This window comes from Panthera uncia, chromosome D4, assembly GCF_023721935.1.
Source record: "Panthera uncia isolate 11264 chromosome D4, Puncia_PCG_1.0, whole genome shotgun sequence".
Lineage (NCBI taxonomy): Eukaryota > Metazoa > Chordata > Mammalia > Carnivora > Felidae > Panthera > Panthera uncia.
In genome coordinates this window covers 60,881,478-60,901,919 of record NC_064807.1, presented here as the reverse complement: position 1 = coordinate 60,901,919, position 20,442 = coordinate 60,881,478, and the positions used below count along the sequence as shown (strand labels likewise).

Sequence of the window (20,442 nt, the reverse complement as noted above, 5' to 3'; positions counted from 1 at the left end):
TAAAGTCCACTGATTTTAGCACTTGAATTTTATGAAAAATACCTGTTATTCAGAGAACATTTTTTATCATTTCTAGATTTATCATTTCAGCTCCAGATGGCTGAGACTAGTGAAGGTCTGGCTTCTATCCAGACCTTGGATAGAAGAGCTATAAATCCATTATGGCCTGCCAATATCTGTACTTGATATGCTCCGATCCTCTGCCCAAAATAATGCAGACAAGTACAGAAATGATGTTTATGGGACTTCTGAACCAAATCTTAAAGGAGACAGGAATAGCCAAGCAAGACCAAAAAAAAAAAAAAACAAAAACAAAACAAAACAAAACAGGACACTGGGAAGCAGAAAGACAATATGAACTGGATTTAGCTGGACTTTTCTTGGGTCCACTTCACTTCTGACTTCTACATTTCCACTAAGTTTGAAAATACCCATTTTTTTCCCTGTTGCAATCCAAGAATGTCCTTTAATTTTGAGTTTAATTATGATAAATGCCAACGGTTTTAGTTATGATGGAGAATTTTAAAGATTACTTATAACTGGGTTCCAGAAAATGAAGTAATGAAATGTTAAGACAATGATATACGAAGAAAAGCCATTTTCTTTGATCTCTGATTTCTTCCTTTCTTATTATATTTACTATGGATAAAGTATATCCTTAGGGCAAAAAACACCTTGCAGTTCATCAGCGCTTTAAAAATTGGGGCAGGCCCTTCTGTGCATGTGCAGACCATTCTGCTACTACAATCATCATTCCAGAATGCAGTTCTAAGATCCCTACATTCTTTATGCCACTGAATATTATCCATGCTCCCTTTGCCAGTTGCCCAGCTACACCTGTAACCCTGAGAATGAGTTCTTGTCAATACTCTAAGGAAGCAAGATAAGGACAGGTCAGACCTACTTAGAAACCTTAGGAACTGATCCTAGGATTTTTTCCTAATAGACAGGAAGACTTAAAGCCCCTATCATTTTGAGTGTGCTTCAAGGTTCTTCTTTACTTTAACAGCTATCCAACTCTAATTTAAGGTTGGTTATTTCTTGGGCCATTACCTACCTTGTTATGCACATGACAATCGCTACTATAATGGCAATCTGTACAGCTCCAATAATTGCTGCAATAAGAACATGAGTGAGCTTTTGCCTACTTGGCACAACATAGAGAATACTAAAGTCCGTCTTTTCACAGTGCTGTCCAGTGTAACCAGATTCACATCTGAAAAGGGGAGGAAAAAAGATTCCTATGAGAATTACAGATTCTAATAATTCTAGGTTTTAAAAGTAAGAACATACAAAAGAATAATAAGTTTATACAGAAATAGCAAATCAGGTGCTTTCCCACTATCTGAAAAAAAAACCCAAAACTGCCATCTGTGTATTTCCTTAAACGCTACTCAATGTCTATTTCACAGTGCATCTTTCACCTATCATTATAGGACATTAATTTTACAGTTGCTAAATGGTCTTTATTATACCTCCTTTAAAAAAACAGATACATAAGGGGTGCCTGGTGGTTCAGTCAGTTAAGAGTCCAATTCTTGACTTTAGCTCAGGTCATGACCTCAGAGTCGTGGGATTAAACCCCACGTCAGGCTCTGCGCTGGGTGTGGAGCCCACTTGGGTTTCTCTCTCTCTATCTCTCTCTCTCTCTCTCTGCCCCTCTCCCACTCAAACAAGTACATGCTCTCTCTCTCTCTCAAAAAAAAAAGATACATAATAGTACATTTACTGGCTATCATATAGCTAACATCTATTCCTCAGTCTGAGAGACATGCCAGCTATTTCCCTTTTTTTTTAGTTTATTTAATTATTTTGGGGGGGGGGGGGGAGAGAGAGAGAGAGAGAGAGAAAGAATCCCAAACAGGTTCCATGCTCTGCATGGAGCCCCATGAGGAACTCAATCCCATGATCTTGAGATCATGACCTGAGCTGATATCAAGAGTTGGATGCTTAACTGACTGAGTCATCTAAGCGCCCCTATTTTCCATTTTTCACAACTATTAATTAGGTGTAACCAGTATTGGTGAGTGTGCACATTTCTATATTTGGTGTTATTCAAAAGGCTAGGTACTTGGAAATGGGATGACTAAATAAATAGATATAAACATTTACAGTTCTCTGAAAATTGCACTCTTTTTATATTATATTATATCCAACACACTTTAGTGTACATAAATATAATCATTTAAGATGCAGGGGGAAAAGTAAAATAAGTTATTGACAAAAGCAGTCAAGCAGCCAAACAGGAGCTAATCTTAGAAATTATCTGAATTCCAAGTAAATAAAAAGGCAACATCAGCTGATGATAATAATTTGACAGGGGGAAACATTTAAGATATTTAACAAATTTCACACTTTGTAGCTGACAGAAGTAAAATGTATAAATTAGCCAGCCTTCAGTTAGAACTGATTAATAAAACCTCTGAAGTGTAAGGATAGTCGAGTTATTAACATCCCACACTTCATTAGAAAAAAAGATTTTTTAATAGAGCACACATAAAGAATAAGAAGAAATAGGAATAGGGAAATAGGAAGCCAGGGGTGATGTGAGTCCCCTCCTCCCATCCCTGAGGTTCCTACACACCTATCAGAAAATTTCACACTGGGTTCTAAGTCTACTAGCAGACAAAAAAAAAAAAACAAAAAACAAAAAACAAAGTAGTAAGGCAGATTTATAGATCATGGAATAGAACCTGAGAGCCCTGAAATACGCCCATACATCTATGGTCCAACTGATCTTTGACAAGGGTGCTAAGATAATTCAATAAGAAAAAATAACCTCTTCAACAAAGCTGCTGCGACTAGATGTCCACATGCAAAAGAATGAAGTTGAACCTCTTCTTTACAACATACACAAAAAATAATTCAAAATGGATCACAGATCTAAAGGTAACAGCTAAAACTATAGGGGCACCTGGGTGGCTCAGTCAGTCAGGCGTCCGACTTAGGCTCAGGTCATGATCTTGCAGTCAGGGAGTTCCAGGCCCCCATCAGGCTCTATGCTGACAGCTCAGAGCCTGGAGCCTACTTCAGATTCTGTGTCTCCTTTTCTCTCTGCCCCTCCCCAACTCACACTCTGTCTTTCTCTCTTTCTCTCCCTCTCTTTCTCTCAAAAAATAAACATTAAAGGTAACAGCTAAAACTATAAAACTCTTAGAAAAAAAAGTGAATCTTCATGATCTGGATTAGGCAAAGATTTCCTCAGATATGATACTAAAAGCATAAACAACAACAAAAAAGTTAAACTGGATTAAATCAAAATTAAAACCTTTTGTGTTTAAAGGCACTATCAAGAAAGTAAAAAGATAACCAAAAGAATAGAATATTTTTGCAAATTATATTTTTGATAAGAGACTTGTATCTAGAATATATTTAAAAAATTATTACAAACTCATTAACCAAAAGAAAAAAAATTACAAAATGGGCAAAAAGATCTGAATAGACATTTTTCCAAACAAGATAAACAAATGGCAAATAAGCACATGAAACGATACCAATATCATTAGTCATCACGGAAATGCAAATCAAAACAACAATAAGAGATCACTTCATACCCACTGGAATGGCCAGAATCAAAAAGTCAGATAATAACTGTTGATGAAGATGCTGTAGGGAATGAAAAATGGCAAAGCCACTTTTGAAAACAGTCTGGCAGTTCCTCAAAAGTTAAACACAAGAGTTACCATTTGGCCTAGCAATTCCACTCCTGGACACTTACCCAACTGAAATTAACACAAGTCCACACAAAAACCTGCCAACAATTATTCAGGGCAGCATTATTCATTAATAGCCAAAAAGTGGGAACAATCCAAATATTCATCAATTGGTAAGCAGATTCAAAATGTGGTATTATAAGGAGCAAAGTGCTGACATATGCTACAACATGGATAAACCTTGAAAACATTATGCTAAGTGAAAGAAACCAGACACAGAAGACCACGTTATACAAGCCCACTTAAATGAAATGTCCAAAACAGATAGATCTATAGAGACAAAAGAGACCAGTGATTGTCTAAGACTAAGGGCGGTGGGCAGGGCGATTTGAGAGTAACAGCTAAAGAACACAGAGTTTCTTCTGGGGGCGATGAAATGTTCTAAAATTGATTGTGGTACTGCAAAACTGTGAAAAAAAATACTAAATACTAAAAATCACTGGTTTAAAAAAAAAGAATAAGTGGGAAAAAATGGTAAGATTATTAACATAAAATGCAATCTCCATAAAATAAAATCAAACCAGTTGCTCAAAAGAACCACAGTTACTACTAATATTAGATTCAGGGGGATTTTACCTCATTGGTCCTGATTTAAAGAGGGCACTTTTTGATGCAGAGAACATCAGCCTCAATAATATAGTTGTAATAAATTCAACAATATAATGAAATCTTATAGGATTTTTAAAATAATGTCTTTTGTGGTAAGCTAATGGCAAAAAGTCAAAGCTCAGTAAAATAAAAACAGGTCCATAGGGAGCTATAACAGTGTCCTAGATATGCAGCTCTCCGACAGTTTAGCTTAATCCAAAGATTAAAATCAGAGTATCAAAAAGAATGTATAGGCCATGTATCATTCAGGCAATCCTCCTTGGATATTATTTTCTGCAACTGACTTTTGGGTTACACTCTCCAAATATCTGGATAATAACTTCTAGGTTATTACTACTTCTTCTGTTTTTGATTAAAGGCAGATCCAGGCATTTGGTCTTCTACACTCTCCATTCTTTCATCCTACACACGTCCATAGTAATCTCGTTCACTACCATGCCCTCATGTGCTGATTCTTCCATTTGTCCATTTACTAAACATCTGACATGTGTCAAGTACTGTGGATATTTGGGATACATCAGTGAGCAAAACAAATAAAGATCGCTGGTCTGGTTAACCTCTAGCTGGAGGAGGGAGGGTCAATAAACATGAATTAAATGGTTATGTTACAAGGTGATATGCACTACACGAAGAGAAAGAAAAGAGTTAGTTAAAGGAAATTATAGGCCAGGAAGAGAGGGTTGCAACTTTAAACAAGATGGTCAGGGTAGACTTCACTAAGAAGCTGACATGGAAGTGAGGATGTGAAGGAGGTGAGGGAATCTGCCATGTGGACAACAGGAAGGAGAACATATCAGATAAAGGAAGAGTCAGTGCAAAGACCCTGAGGAGGGAGCATTATTAGCACATGGCCATGTCCAAGAATAGCAAGCATGGCTGGAGTGGAGTGGGCAAGCAGAAGGGAAACAGAGAATTAAGACAGAGAGGTGAAGGGGTCAATTGTGTAGGGCTTCTGCACTCGATGAGATAGAGGAGCCACTGGGAGGGTTTTAGCAGGGAAATGACATGAACTTTCATTTGAAGTCTCCATCTCGGGGTGCAAGGGTGGCTCAGTTAGTTAAGTGCCCAACTTCAGCTCAGGTCATGATCAGGTCATGAACAGCCAACTCATGTTTCATGAGTTCAAGCCCCACATCAGGCTCTCTGCTGTCAGCACAGAGCCTACTTTGGATCTTCTATCTCCCTCTCTCTGCCCCTCCCCAGCTTGCAAGCATGCTCACTCTCTCCCTCACCCTCTCAAAAATAAACATTAAAAAAAAAAAAAAAAGAAAAGTCTCTATCTGGCTTCTAAGTTGAATATGGACTGTAGGATACAGGGAGGCTGTTGCAATAATGCCAGAGAGAAGAAACTGTGGTCTGAACCAGGAATAGCAGTGGCAATGGGGAGAAGAACTCCGATTCTGAACATATTCTGAAACAGAGGTAATAGGATTTCTCAACTGACTGGGTATGGATTACGAGAGAACTCGAAGATGTATCAAAGGTGTTTTCTCTGAGCAAAGGAAAACATGGAATTGGCATCAACTAAGATGAAGAAGGCAGCAGATGGAAAAGGTTTAGAGGAGGGAAGGCAGATCAGGAGATAGGCTTAGATCCTATTGAAATGGAGGAGTCAAGACATCCACAGGAAAATATCAAGGAGGGAGAGGGATCTATGAGTCTCAAATTGAGGAGAGGGGTCTGGGATTTATGCAAAGTAGGAGTCATCAGCATATGTCATGGAAAGCTCTAAGGCTGGGTGGCATCACTAAGGAAGAGGACCAGGACTGGACCCTTGGACATTCCAACAATGAGAGGTCAGGAGCAAAAGGCGAACCAGCCAAGAAGATGTAAAGGAATGGCCAGTGAGGCAGCAGAAAAGAGAGAGAGAATGCAATCCCTAAAGCCAAGTGTATTATTATGCATATTGCACAGGAGTCAAATGCTACTGACTGTTCAAAAGTAATTTAAGACTAAGAATTGATCACTGAATTTAGCAACAAGAACAGCCTCAGGGAAGTGTTGAAGCAAAAGCTCATTGGGGTGGGTTCATGAGATACAGGAAGTGAAGAGCTGGAAAGAGCACAGACAACTCTTTTGCGTTCTTCTACAAAGGAAATAAATGGAACAGCAGCTGATGAGAGAGTGAGAATTTTTTTCAAAGACAGAAGAAATGAAAATATATTTAAATTATATATATATATATATATATATATATATATATATAAACATATCTATACAAGAACATATGAAACACAGAAAAGCAGGGAGAATTTCTGGTTGGTGCGGGTGAAAAATCTGTGAGAGTCCTCCTCATAATGCTTCAATGTTCTCAGTGAACTCAGAAACAAGATGATCAGCTAAGGAGGAGAAGGAGGTACAGACAATCTGAAGAGAAGGGTGACAACAGAAAGCCAGCATCTGGGACAAGAGGAGGATGAATGGACTAAAGCTCAGAAAGACAACCTGGCAGCTCGTAGGGCCCATTTTGAGTACAAACATCGGTGAGATGCATTAGCCTGGTGGTGTGCTTTTCATCAACAGTCATGTTCAGCTGGATGGGTATACAGAATAGCTGTATAGGTACACATTAGGCAGGAAGGAATGAACCAGGATTATAGTTTTGTCAAGTGACTATGATGAAACAAGAGAGGGACGACCATGACTGACCATGAATTTAAGCTGGATAAGGAGGGGATGAAGACATTCAAGGGGCTAGGGACACGGAAAAAAGGTGAAAGGATGGACAAACTGGAGGCCTAGAGGGACAGAAGCAGGGCTGGGTAGGAACTACAAGGGATATGCTCAAGTAGAACGATTCCCAAACGTATGCCTCCAACCTGCATCTGTCTCCTGAGTTCTCAAACCAACATACATCCATCAGCCTGCTAGACTTCCATAGCTGGATCCCCCACAGGCACCTGAGACCAAGCATATTACACTGAATACATCATTTCCACCCAAACCTCCTCCCTCTTCCCGTTCCCTGTCCCCACTCACTTCTGCCTTACCCAGAAACCCAGGAGACTCTCTTGAGTCTTCCTTCCCACCACCCTCCACCAACTCCCACATTCCATCTTCAAACAACTGGTCACCAAAACCTAGGGGTTGAACTACCTTATCTTCTCTCTGCAATTCATCTGCTGATCTCAGTGTCACTACAACTCCTTTACTTAGTTCAGGCTCTAATTTCTTACTAAGGCACAGTCTCCTAACATTCAGTCTTCTGATCCATTTTCCACAAAACCAGCGGCTTTCAGATCTGATCGTAACTTTCTTAACTTAAATCCTTCAGTGGCTTCTCAAGCATCCTTTAAAATAAAGGGCAAGTTCCTGGAGTGACACAAATGTTCCTGTAAGACCTGCCCCCCTTCCCACAATGTCCCTCATCCTCATCAAGGTGAAGTGCCTTGTCTGAAGTCCCAAATCATCTTGAGTATATCTATCTCTGTGTGGCAGCATTTTTCATATTATATTTTAATTGTTTATTATTATTGTCTTCAACCAGACATTAGGTTTTTTGGAACCTACAGACGGTAGGTTTTTTGGAAGGCAAGATGCCTGGATCCCTGTCATACCTGAATTTGAGACGCCAGGGGCAGGCAGAATTTGGTACAAAGTAAGTAATAAACAAACAAATTAACGGTGGGATAATACTAAAAGATTTTAACCTAATAATAGGACTGTGGCTAGCGATTGTTCATCCCTGCCTGCTTACTGTTACCCAAACATACCCACCTATTAGTTGAAGTGCATGTGATATTATGGCCTGATTCTTACAGACTTTGTAAATGCTTAGACAAAAGAAAAAGATCTGCTGCTTTTTAGGATTATGCGTATGCAGAAAAGAGATTCTCTGGCATTTAAGAAACAACTCTGGTCTGGAGAAGAAGGTAGAGTTGATCATCAGCACATGGCATTCAAAAGATAGTTAACTGGGGCACCTGGGTGGCTCAGTTGGTTAAGCTTCCGACTCTTGGTTTCAGCTCAGGTCATGATCTCACAGTTCATGAGTTTGAGCCCCACATGGGGCTCTGCGCTGACAGTACAGGGCCTGCTTGGGATTCTCTCCTTCTCTCTCTGCCTGCCCCTCCTCCTCTCTCTCCCTCTCTCTCTCTCTCAAAATAAATGAATAAACATTTTTTTAAAGTTACCTAAGTAGCTACTGGAATAGGCCCCCTGCGAGGCAATGGGAAGACAGGTTTAGCAAACAGTCTCAAACCTAAAGGCAATTATAATCTAATAATGTCAACTCCTATTGATTAAATACATACTAAGTACCAGGTATTGTGCTAAGCACTTTGCATATATTAGCTCATTTAATTTTAGCAACAATTTAAATTTAAATTTAGTAACAGTTTTAGGAGATAGTTACCATTATTATTTTAATTTTTGAAATGAGAAAATGAGGCTTAGAAATTTAAATAACTTCAGAAGAGCACAGTCAGTAACTGGCCAGTCTGGCGTACCTGCTTCCAAAGCCTTTAACCACTATACCACTGAATCCTCTCACTGTCAATTACTCACAGTAAATACTGCAAAGTGACCTGGTATCACTTGATTATCAGGACACCGTCTTCTCTCATCCCTCACTTTTAGATATCTTGAAAGATGCCCTATCCTAAGAACAACATAATCTGAATTTCTATCAAGATTATGTATGCCACTTGGGACAAATAGGAGGAATCCATTGAATGATTTTGTTTTAAAACTGGCTTGTTGGGGCGCCTGGGTGGCTCAGTTGGTTGGGCATCCGACTTCAGCTCAGGTCATGATCTCACAGCTTGTGGGTTTGAGCCCCGCGTCAGGCTCTGTGCTGACAGCTCAGAGCCTGGAGCCTGCTATGGATTCTGTGTCTCCCTCTCTCTGTGCCCCTCCCCCACCCTCTCTCAAAAATAAAGATAAAAAAATTCTAAACTGGCTTGTTCCCCTTTGCACAGCTGTATTTTTTTAACATTTAGGAAAGAGGGGTGGGAAAGGAGCGATAGCACTTTCAAACAGGAAAAAGCCAACAGCTTAACAAAGAATTATTTAATCATTAACAGTTTATAGTGTTTTGTTCTGTTTTTAAAGCAGGAGGAGAAGAGAAAAAAGAGAGCCAGGAGAAGGGAGCTAAGGGTAGAGGGACCAGGATACCTGCTTTCAAACAGCTTTCTTTTCCTTTCTGGAGAGAAAGATTCACTGGCCTACTAGGCTGACAGAACAAAGGAAAAGTGTAGTATTTCTCCATCTTTTGATGTTTTGACTAAGAAAGGAAAAAAAGGACTCTGGCCAAACTGCAAGAGGCAGGAACGTGCAGAATGACAGGAATCTCCCCTTGTCTAAGGAAATACTGTACCCTGGCTAACCAGACCAGTCTGAAATAGAGGATGAGCTCCCAGCACCAGCAAGAAGTGTTACTGGTAAACAGACACAGAACAGCAAAACGCATCACGATCATTAGGCTGAGTGTCAGGAAATCCGAGATCTAGTTTTGCTGCTGCTGACCTTGAACAAGTTTCATAACCTCTCCTGCTTCAGACAGTAGAAGATTTACACCTTTCCCATTTCTACTTCTCTCTTCACACCTGGTTCTACATCCCCATTCCCTTATTTTTAGAAATCTATTTCAGTATATGTTTTGAGTTACATATTCTCTGTTCTTAACACATTCTTTAGTCCCTAAATCACCTTGTGACAGATTGCCTGAAAACCAAAATAGTGCTGAAATATGGCATATTTATTTCTTATATAAAAAATGGACATCATATTAAAAATGTTAAGCCCATAATCTTAAAATCCTAATATGACATCTGTTTTTGGTTTTGCATATTATACATGTCAGCTTTTTCCAAATGATACTGCTAATTTATTTTTGACTCAACTGCAAATAAATAATACTTTTTGGTAATATTTAATCTATATTTCACTATAGCTTTCTATAGAGCAGTGACTGCAGGAAAAAGTTCCTCACCTCTGATCTGGAGATGCTGACTTACCTACAAGAAGCCTTCTGAGTGGAATAGATGAATTCACATTTCCCATGGATGCAGTAACCATTGAGGTTTTCAGGGCAAGGCATGTGGTTTCCAATATAAACATCTTCTCTTTGACCACTAGCATCTTAAAAGAACATAAACCAGGGCAATAAACAGTGAAAAGCAATTGAAAAATATGGAATTTTCAAAGATTCTAACAACAAATAAATTGGCTGGTAATTTGGAAAAGAAAATTATCAGATAGGGGGCTGGATAAGAACCAAGGTCTCATTATGACATAAACACAATAAGTAGACTGTTTAGATTCAAAGCATTTAAAAATATTTGCAAAACATGACCACTATGAGTTACTGTTGTTTACAAACAATCTGCCCCCAAAACATAAACATCTTGGTTAAAGAAATAAATGCTAGCTCGATAAGAAAGCTCATCTCTATGAACCAGAGATGGTGTACTACAGCTCTGGGTTTTGAAAAACTGACTTAGTCTAGTCATTAACCTGGGGACTACGAAATTGAAGTAAAAAAACCTGGAATGGCAGAGAGCAAGGTATGGCACTTTGAAATTTTAGGGTGAAATATTTTTGGAATGAAAACTATTATGCATGTTGATTTTTTCTTCCAAATGAAATTTCTTCCAAATGCTGATTTTTTATCTGGCTATTCTTAGTATATGTTATTGTATAAAAAATTCAATAACATAAGTATATGTTATTGTATAAAAAATTCAATAACATAGAGAACAAATAAAAAAAATTTTTTAATCACCCGAAACCCCTCTATCAAAACAGAACCATTGAAAACATGTTGATGAACATCTGTTCAATTAGGTATATTGATTTGAACTGACCTGAGCTGAAGTGAAGAAAATGAGAGTATGGTGAGTAATTTCAATGTCATAAATAGGAAGAGAATCAGGAAAGAAGGACAGAAAGGAGCAGGAGGGAGGGAGGCATAAGGACTCGGTCTTCAAAATAAATCATTTCATCCATTCATTCTCTCTATCCCTCTCTATTTCTCCCTACCCCCTCTGTTTCTCTCTTGCCTCTCTCATGTACTTACATAAGCGTATACCTAACACCCACACATTCTGCAATGGACTTTTAAACTTTTTTTCCTGGCGTATACATTAATATATTCATCCTTAGTCTATGGACTCAAGAGTTCCTACACAGGCCTGTGCTTATGTAGGAAAAATTCCCAGGCTTCCTGTCAGTTTCTCACATTTCTAGCTTACAAATTCTGTGATCAGCTGTGTGACCTTGAGAGTACCACCCTCTCTAAGACTGAGATTTCATAACTGTAAAGTCAGGATCATAACAGGATCTTTACTTCATGTAGTTCTGAGAGGATAATGTGAGATAATTGATGTATGCACAAGACCACTAGAACAACCAGCTCTCAGTCTATATACCACACCATGTTACAGCAAAGGCTATCTCCCCCAAATACAAATAAAGGTATTGCTATAATGTGGAAATTATTAATGGAACCAAATTAAGAAGGAATAAAGTAGAAGACTGTGTGTATAAATATGTATGTGTAGGAAAGGGGAAGAGCAAGGGAGAAAAAGGAATGGAGGTACTAAGTAGGAAAAGAAACCTGAGTATAAAAATGCAGATTTTCTGGAGACTGAAATTCACATACAAAAGGAAAAATGTGTAATGATTATTAGGCTCAATAATAGGATACCTAAAAGCAGAGAGATCATGTCATCCCTCACAAGACGAAACTGATGCTATTTTACCTCAAAATTTATGTATTTACATTGTACTAACTTATGCCTGTAAAGAAAACTGAACCAGAAATCAAGAAATCCAACATGGAAATTCTCAAGGTATCTCTGCTGTTTTGTTCTGTTTAAGTATTTATTTTGAGAGAGAGAGAGCGCATGAGCAGTGGAGGGGCAGAGAGAAAGAGAGAGGGAGAGAATCCCAAGCAGGCTCCATACCGACAGCTCAAAGCCCGATGTAGAGCTTGAACTTATGAACCGTGAGATCATGACCTGAGCCAAAACCAAGAGTCAGATACTTAACCAACTGAGTTACCCAGGCGCCCCTCTCCTATTTTGTGACCTTGGTCAAATCACACTGTCTCTCTAAAGCAGCTGAATAAGATCAGCATTGTCCAACATAATATGAGATGTGTAATTCTTAGTTTTCTAGTAGCCATATTTTTTAAGTAAAAAGAAATAGGAAAATTAATTTTAATCCTATATTTATTTAATCTATCAAATAAGTATCACTTCAACATATAATCAGTATTACAAAATTGTGATTTTTTTACACACATTTTCTTAAATACGTCTTTAAAATCTGGTGACCACTTAACACTCACAGCACATCTCAATTCTGACTAATCTTGTTTCAAGTACTCAATAACCACATACTGCTAGTACCCACCATATAAGATAGCACAGTATAGATGACTATTCATTTATCATTTATTGATCATCTTTCATATGCCAGGTACTCTGTAGGTGCTGGGGACAGAAAAATATCCTGTCCTCAAAGGGCTTATAAGGTCTCCTCCAGCTCCCAAACTATAATTTTGCCATGACAGAAGAAATCCCTTGGGGCTGCTATAATCCTAAGCACCCACTTCTCCATTACAATACTCATGATATTGTCTTACAACCATTTGGGTTTTTTAACTCAGTCTCTACTATGAGACTGTGAGCTCCTTAAGAATCTAGACATTTGTTGGGGGGCCTGGGTGGCTCAGTCGGTTAAGCGTCCGACTTCAGCTCAGGTCACGATCTCGTGGTCCGTGAGTTCGAGCCCCGCGTCGGGCTCTGGGCTGACGGCTCAGAGCCTGGAGCCTGCTTCCGATTCTGTGTCTCCCTCCTCTCTCTCTGCCCCTCCCCCGTTCATGCTCTGTCTCTCTCTGTCTCAAAAATAAATAAACGTTAAAAAAAAAAAATTTTTTTTTAAAAAGAATCTAGACATTTGTATCATTTATTTCTGTATAACTCCTAACACTTAGAATATAGTACTTTTCTTGCTATGGTTTCAAATTAAAAGTGCTATTCCACATTTGCAATCAAACCATAAGTGACTTGAGCAATGCAACTGTCTCCCGTAGCACTCATCACCCTGCAACTTCTCAGAACATGATACTGTCATGGTGTGTTACATCATGAAGTATATAATAATGGGACTACAGAGACTAAGGTTATGTACCAACCTATAATAATAAGATCTTGTAATGTGCATCATAATGGTACTCTATAGGTCTACAGAGGCTGTGGTAATGTACTAATCTACCATAAGAAAAGTCCTATCAACAGCAGGAAATCTCAAGAATAATGCAGAACTGAATGCTATCAGAGAATTCAGCTACATCACAGCAATAAGAAAAAGTTAACTAAATCAAGAACAGGGTTTTGAGAAATTAGTAAACAAAGCATAGCACCAGTGGCATTTACTGAATGAATTAATGAAAGAATGTGGTATCAGGCTGTAGACAAGGCAAAGCCATCTAAAAACACAGACATGTCCAGTAAGACTTTGAAATCTGTGGCTGTCACAGAGCCCAAATTTCGCATTCTGCTCAGTGCTAGCTCTATTCATTCCATTATACATAAACACACTATTTCTGTGCATAGCCATATACTCAGCTAAGCTACAGAAGATATAAAGAAAAAGTATACATGGTCCCTGCCCTTGAGAAGCTTATAATCAACTTAGGGAATTAAGGTATGCACATGAAAAGCTGAATAACACAAGAGAAGGGTTTCCACATGACAGTTTACAATTAAATGCCAAAAAAAAAAAAAAAAAAAATTTTACAATACTGGGTGCTAAGGGAAGTTCAAGCTTTTTTTTTTTTTTTTTAATGTTTATTTATTCTTGAGAGATAGAGATAAAGCACGAGCAGGGGAGGGGCAGAGAGAGAGGGAGACACAGAATCCGAAGCAGGCTCAGGCTCTGAGCTGTCAGCACAGAGCCTGAGGCGAGGCTTAAACCCAGGAACCACAAGATCATTACACATGTCGACCAAGTGCCCAAGGAAGTTCAAGTTTAAAGGAGAACTCATTGTAGGTGATATTACTCAGGGAAGTATTCATAGAAAGGACAGGACTCAAGTTAGGTCTCAAAGCATATCCAGATTTATTTAGAGGAAGAGTGGAAACCAAAAGGAAGGTAGAATGCACACAGCATTCTTAAGAACAAGAAGTAGATGAGCCTTAGCAAGAGTTGTATATTCAAACCAGGGAAGGGTTTAAGTCAAAATTGGAAAAATAAGCTGAAATCAGATTATGGAAAAATATGAACCCCCCAGGTGAGAAATGCTTTCTAATCATATGGACAAGGAAGACACTGACAGTCTTCTAGCTAAAGAACAGCCAAATGAAAGCCATGTTTTGCATAATTAAGAGTGATTGCCTAGAGCTGGTGGTTAGGGAGAATGGGGAGTGAATGCTAATGCATGTGAAGTTTCTTTTTCGGCTAAGTAAAATGGCCTAAAATTTGATTTTGATATGATAGTTGTACAATCCTAAATATATTTTTTAAAAAATTGAACTGGGGGCGCCTGGGTGGCTCAGTCGGTTGAGCGCCGACTTCGGCTCAGGTCACGATCTCGCGGTCCGTGAGTTCGAGCCCCGCATCGGGCCCCTGTGCTGACAGCTCAGAGCCCGGAGCCTGTTTCAATTCTGTGTCTCCCTCTCTCTGACCCTCCCCCATTCATGCTCTGTCTCTCTCTGTCTCAAAAATAAAATAAACGTTAAAAAAAAAAAAAATTTAAATAAAAAAAAAAAATTGAACTGAAGGTGCCTCGCTGGCTCGGTCGGTAGAATATGCAACTCTTGATCTCGGGGTTTGAGTTCAAGCCCCATGTTGGGTATAGAGATTACTTTAAAAATGTTTTTTGGTTTTTTATTTTAAAACATTGAATTGCATACTTTAAAGAGGTGAACTTAGTGGTATGTAAATTGTACGTCAAAAAGTTAAAATTTTCAATTGGAAAACAGCATGCAAGATAAAGGGGCAGGGGAACTAGGAAGACCAGGTGACCAATTAGGAATTCACTACATAATCCAAACTTGTGGCAATGAAAAACTACACTAGGCTTAGCAGTAGGAATAAATATTAGAGATACAGAAAAAAATACATACAGCTTGAAGTTGCTGTGGAATGAGCTCTCAGAAACTCAGAGCTGAAAGGGTCTTTGGGGCCTATCTGGTCTGATGAAGGAATCTCTTTATAAAGTTACAACCCCAAGGTCCTGTTTCTACTTGACCACTTCCAGAAGTTTAAAAAAAAAAAAAAAATCAACCCAGTTAATTCCAGTATTATCAAATGTTCCTTATGTCGAACGAAATCTCTTTCTTTAACTATTGATTTCTCCATGTCTGTTTACCCCATAGCCCACTGTCCAACAATTTTTTTTCTTAAGGTCAAACTTCCCCAGTCCCACCCTTTAGATAACTTGTAACAACCATCTTCACAAGTAGTGCCCAGCACTAACCCATTAAATGTACCTTAAGCATTTAGTAGAACAGAACTGTCTTTATTAAAGATGCTTTCAATACAGAATTATGCTCCAAAGAAAATATGCATGAATTCAAAGAAACTATGATCAATAAACACATGAAAAATGTTCAACATCACTAATCATTAGGGCAATGCAAATCAAAACTACAAGACAGCATCCCACACCCATTAGGATGACTACTATCCAAGAAAGAAAAAAAAGAAAATAGTTAAGCGTTGGCATGCATGTGGAGAAATTAGAGCCCTGTGCACTGCTGATGAGAATGTATGATATAGCCACTGTGGAAAACAGTACGGTGATTTCTCAAAAAATTAAACACATAATTACTATTTGATCTAGCAATTCCACTTCTTTTTTTTTTTTTAATTTTTTTTTTTTAACGTTTATTTATTATTGAGAGACAGAGAGAGACAGAGCATGGGAGAGGCAGAGAGACGGGGAGACACAGAATCCGAAGCAGGCTCCAGGCTCCGAGCTGTAAGCACAGAGCCCCACGCGGGGCTTGAACTCACAAACTGCAACATCATGACCTGAGCCGAAGTCAGACGCCCAAACAACTGAGCCACCCAGGTGCCCCTAGCAATTCCACTTCTGGGGATATATTCAGAAGAACTGAAAGCAGGGTCTCAAAGAGATAGCTATAAACCCATATTCAAAGCAACATTCATAATAGCTCAAATGTGGAAGCAATACAAGTGTCCATCACTGAATGAATGGATAAACAAAACACGGTACGTATATACAATGGAACATTATTCAGCCTCAAAAAGGAAGGAAATTCTGAGTTACGCTACAACACAGATTAACCTTGAGGACATTATGTACACCGAAATAAGCCAGTCATAAAAAGACAAACACTGTAGGTTTCCATTTGTATGAGGCACTTAGAGTGGACAAAATTATAGAAACAAAAAGAATGATAGTTGCCAGGGCTGAGGGAAGAAGTGGGAAGTTATTGTTTATTGGGTATAGTTCCAGTTTTACAACCTGCAAGACTTCTAGAAATGGATAGTAGTGGTGATTGCACAACTTCATGAATATATTTAATACCACTGAACTGTGCACTTAAGCATGATTAAAATGGTAAATTTTGTTATATGCATTTCACCATAATTAAAAAATTAGGGAAAAAATGACTCTAAATGTGAACTTAATGACAGGAAGTTCAGCAGAATGAACATAGTAAATGAAGTTCAAATTTAGACCTCTAGGTATCCAAAAGTATTTACTGAGCACCTATTATGTTCCAGGCTCTACATATGAATATATGAAACTGGAGCTTAAGATTAAGCTCTAAGGGCACCTGGGTGGCTCAGTCAGTTTAGCAGCCAACTCTTGATCTCAGTTCGGGTCATGACCTCACAGTTCGTGAGATCAAGTGCTACATCGGGCTCTGCATTGACAGCACGGAGCCTGCTTGGGATTCTCTTTCTCCCTCTCTCTCTGCCCCTGTCCCTCTTGCACACTCTCTCTCCCTCTTTCTTTCTCAAAATAAATAAACTTAAAAAAAAAAGATTAAGCTCTTAATTAAAGCTAGAGAACAAATGTTCACCAAGGTGATGGCTGAAAGTATATTAAAGTTCTGAAGCAAATTAAGAAAGAAAGCAAAGCAGCAGTAGAGAACTCTGGAATGGTTGTGATACAAAAAAAAGAGCACCAGGGCTTAGGGTCAGAAAGCCTAAATTCCAGTCTTTGCTCTGCTATTCTACATGAGCCACCAATTCACTGTTTCAGTTTCTTTGTCCACAAAATGAGGATAACTTGGTTGTGATAAGGATCAAATAATAACACAAATATGTGAAAGCACCCGACACACAAAGGGCACACAAGAATAATTGTTGAATGAATGAATATCACACTGATGTCACTCATGAACCACATTAAACATGATGCAGATAGGTAGACTCACCAATGGTGAGACCTTTGACCGCAGTCAAGTACCAACAATGAAAACAGAAAACACAAGTATTAACAATCACCCTAATAACCTCCATAAGGAATTTAGTGATAGAGCATTTAATAATCAGAGTAATCCTAGGCTGTAGATAGTAGTATCCCCACTATATAGATAATATCATTAACGATCAGAGAAAGGAGGCCACACAGCCTTTAAGTGTAGACCAAGTCTGATTCCACAGAGCAAGCTCTTAACCATCACACTATTATTTCACCAGCCACTCTGGGAGATGTGAAGGGAATAGACAAAAGCAGAATGTCCAAGCACCTGCTCTCTGGGCCAAGTAAATTAGATTAACTTCAAAAAGGAAATATAAAAAGGCTTTAAAGATGGAATAAAGCACAGTTTCAGAAACCACAGCAGAGATGCAGCCTCGCACAGCAAGAACTGGGCACAGAATGGTCCTCTCCAAACAATGCCCTCAGGCAAGTGGTGACAGGCTCCACGAACAACAGCTGCAACTGTTAGTCTCTGAACAATGTTGGTGTGTGTGCGATATAAAAAGTATACTTGGTCACTCAGTGGCTCCTTCCACCCACAGAGGCATTCAGAAACAAATCTACCACCAGCGGCAGTGTTTTCAAATACAAAGGAGAGTATGGTTCTAAGCGATGATGTTATAAGAAATTCCAGCACCAGATGGCCTATCTGCAAAGGCATCTTCCACTGGCTGGCTGTCCTGGTCCATCAACATACAACCCAAATAAAGCATAAGGAGTTGCTATTAACAACCAAGACACGCACCTGGTAGGTCATCTGCTGAGGCCACAACAACACATCAACACTGCATCCATAACTCTGGCTCATTTCTACAAATCCCTACACTTAAAAAATTTAATATATTCTTTCTTGTTTCCCCTATACTACCCTGCACCTCATCTTCATTACTAAATATCCCTCCATACATACTTTCCCTACACCAGTCTCCTCATACCCCATCAAAGAATACGTAGGTATAAAAGCTACCTACCCTCCAACACCTCTAACTCTCACATTTCTAAACCCATTTTCCATACTAACCCTAACTCTTCCTTTCCTAGCCTTTCCACTCTTCCCAACAAAACACATTTTCTAATGTGAACAAACTCATCCACTTCCTCAGCCATTCCCTTAGAAAGTATTCCTTTCATCTCCCTGACATACCAAGATCACGTTACTTCCTACATCCCCTTTCCTTCCACCTTCCCCTGCTGTGCTTCCTACCCATCACCTCCAGACAGTATTCCACTCTCATCTCCCAGTGACCTTCATCTCTTAGGGGTCTGTGCCATCCACCCAGACAGCCTTCTAAAACTCATCAGGACTCTCTCCCACACTCCACAGCACACACACTCAGACTTCTCTCAAAGATTTTAGCGACTGGCTCAGTCTTACCTTTCAATGAGGGGAATTTATCAAGATTTTAAAAATGGAGCATATCAAAAGAGCTGTATTAAAATATGTAAGTGACAGTCGCCAAGTAATGGAAAAAATAGTACCAATATCTCAGTATCTCTGGTATCATCACTGGTTAGCAGGAAGAGAGAATATTGAGAGAAGGAGGTCAAAGATGGGATGAGGGATGGGGTGAAGTGAAGCTCAGGAACTAAGACAAGCAAGAATGTCTTAGAAATAAAGGTGTTACAGTTAGATTGCAGGCTGTACGAAAATATCTTTGGACAAAAATGGCCACGCTGAAATGTCATATGCCACAAAGGAACTTCCTGGATAGATGGAAATATTAGAGACTGTGGGTATACATGGGTATATTGGGGTGCATTCATTTTTGAAAACTGATAGCTTAACATTCATGTATCTCACTGTATGTAAATTATACCTCAAAAAAACACCTGTAAAATAAGAATAATGATAATCAAGAGGGTAGAGGTATACAGGCAAAATAAAAATGACAGAATGCTGTAAACTGTTGAAGGTGGGTACTGGGGAAAGGAGGGTTCATTATACTATTCTGTTTACATACGTTTGAAATTTTCTATAATCAAGCTTTTAAAATGTCACATACCCATCTCCCATACCTCATGTTCAACCATCATACCCTGTACGGCATAAACATCTACAACAATGCTTCCAACACTACAATCTCAGCATTTACCACAGGTTTTCTAACAGCCCAAGACAAGCACTAATTCAGCCACCATGCTGGATACTGAAATGTTCCATTTCATGAGCACTACTTTCTAAGAGCTCAACTTTAAAAAAATCTTCCCTACTGAGCACTACCTTCCAATCTGTCCAGCTACCTGCCGATACTGTGTTCCTGCTTTTCACTTTGTAGCCTCCATCCCTAGAGCCCTATCTACCTAGTGAGTCTTGTGTCCTGGGGACACAAGTATTTACTAAGGTCCTCCTATAAATGCCTGTGAGGACAAAAAATAGAAGCAAATGGAAAAATACAAAATAGTACCTTTTGGCCTCTACTCCTCCCTACTAGAACATTTCTTAACTCTTTCAACAATTTGATTTCATATTTATAACTCGAGAGAAACTCTTTGGTCCAAGATTACCAATGACTCCCTTGTCTTCAAATTCAATACTCATCCTCTCAAATGTTTATGCAGCTTCTCCCTTTTGGCTTCTGTGCCACTGTAGTTTTCTTGGTTTTCTCTGGATCTGGATAACTGTGCCATCTAATGGAACTTTCTACAACTCTCGATATGTTCTATGTGTGTGCTGTCCAAAACGATAGCCACTGGCCACATATGGCTGTT

At 39.0% G+C, this 20,442-nt stretch overlaps 1 protein-coding gene across 2 annotated transcripts in view; it reads right to left on the bottom strand.

Annotated features, from left to right (window-relative positions):
• Positions 1-20,442, bottom strand: part of TMEFF1 (transmembrane protein with EGF like and two follistatin like domains 1) — a 122,570-nt gene that overhangs the window by 3,620 nt on the left and 98,508 nt on the right. For both annotated transcript variants that reach the window (XM_049635335.1, XM_049635341.1), the window contains exons 8-9: positions 10,280-10,403; positions 1,058-1,216 (exon numbers count right to left, since the gene is read on the bottom strand). In XM_049635335.1, the coding sequence (XP_049491292.1) occupies positions 1,058-1,216; positions 10,280-10,403 (283 nt within the window). The remainder of the gene's footprint in view (positions 1-1,057; positions 1,217-10,279; positions 10,404-20,442) is intronic.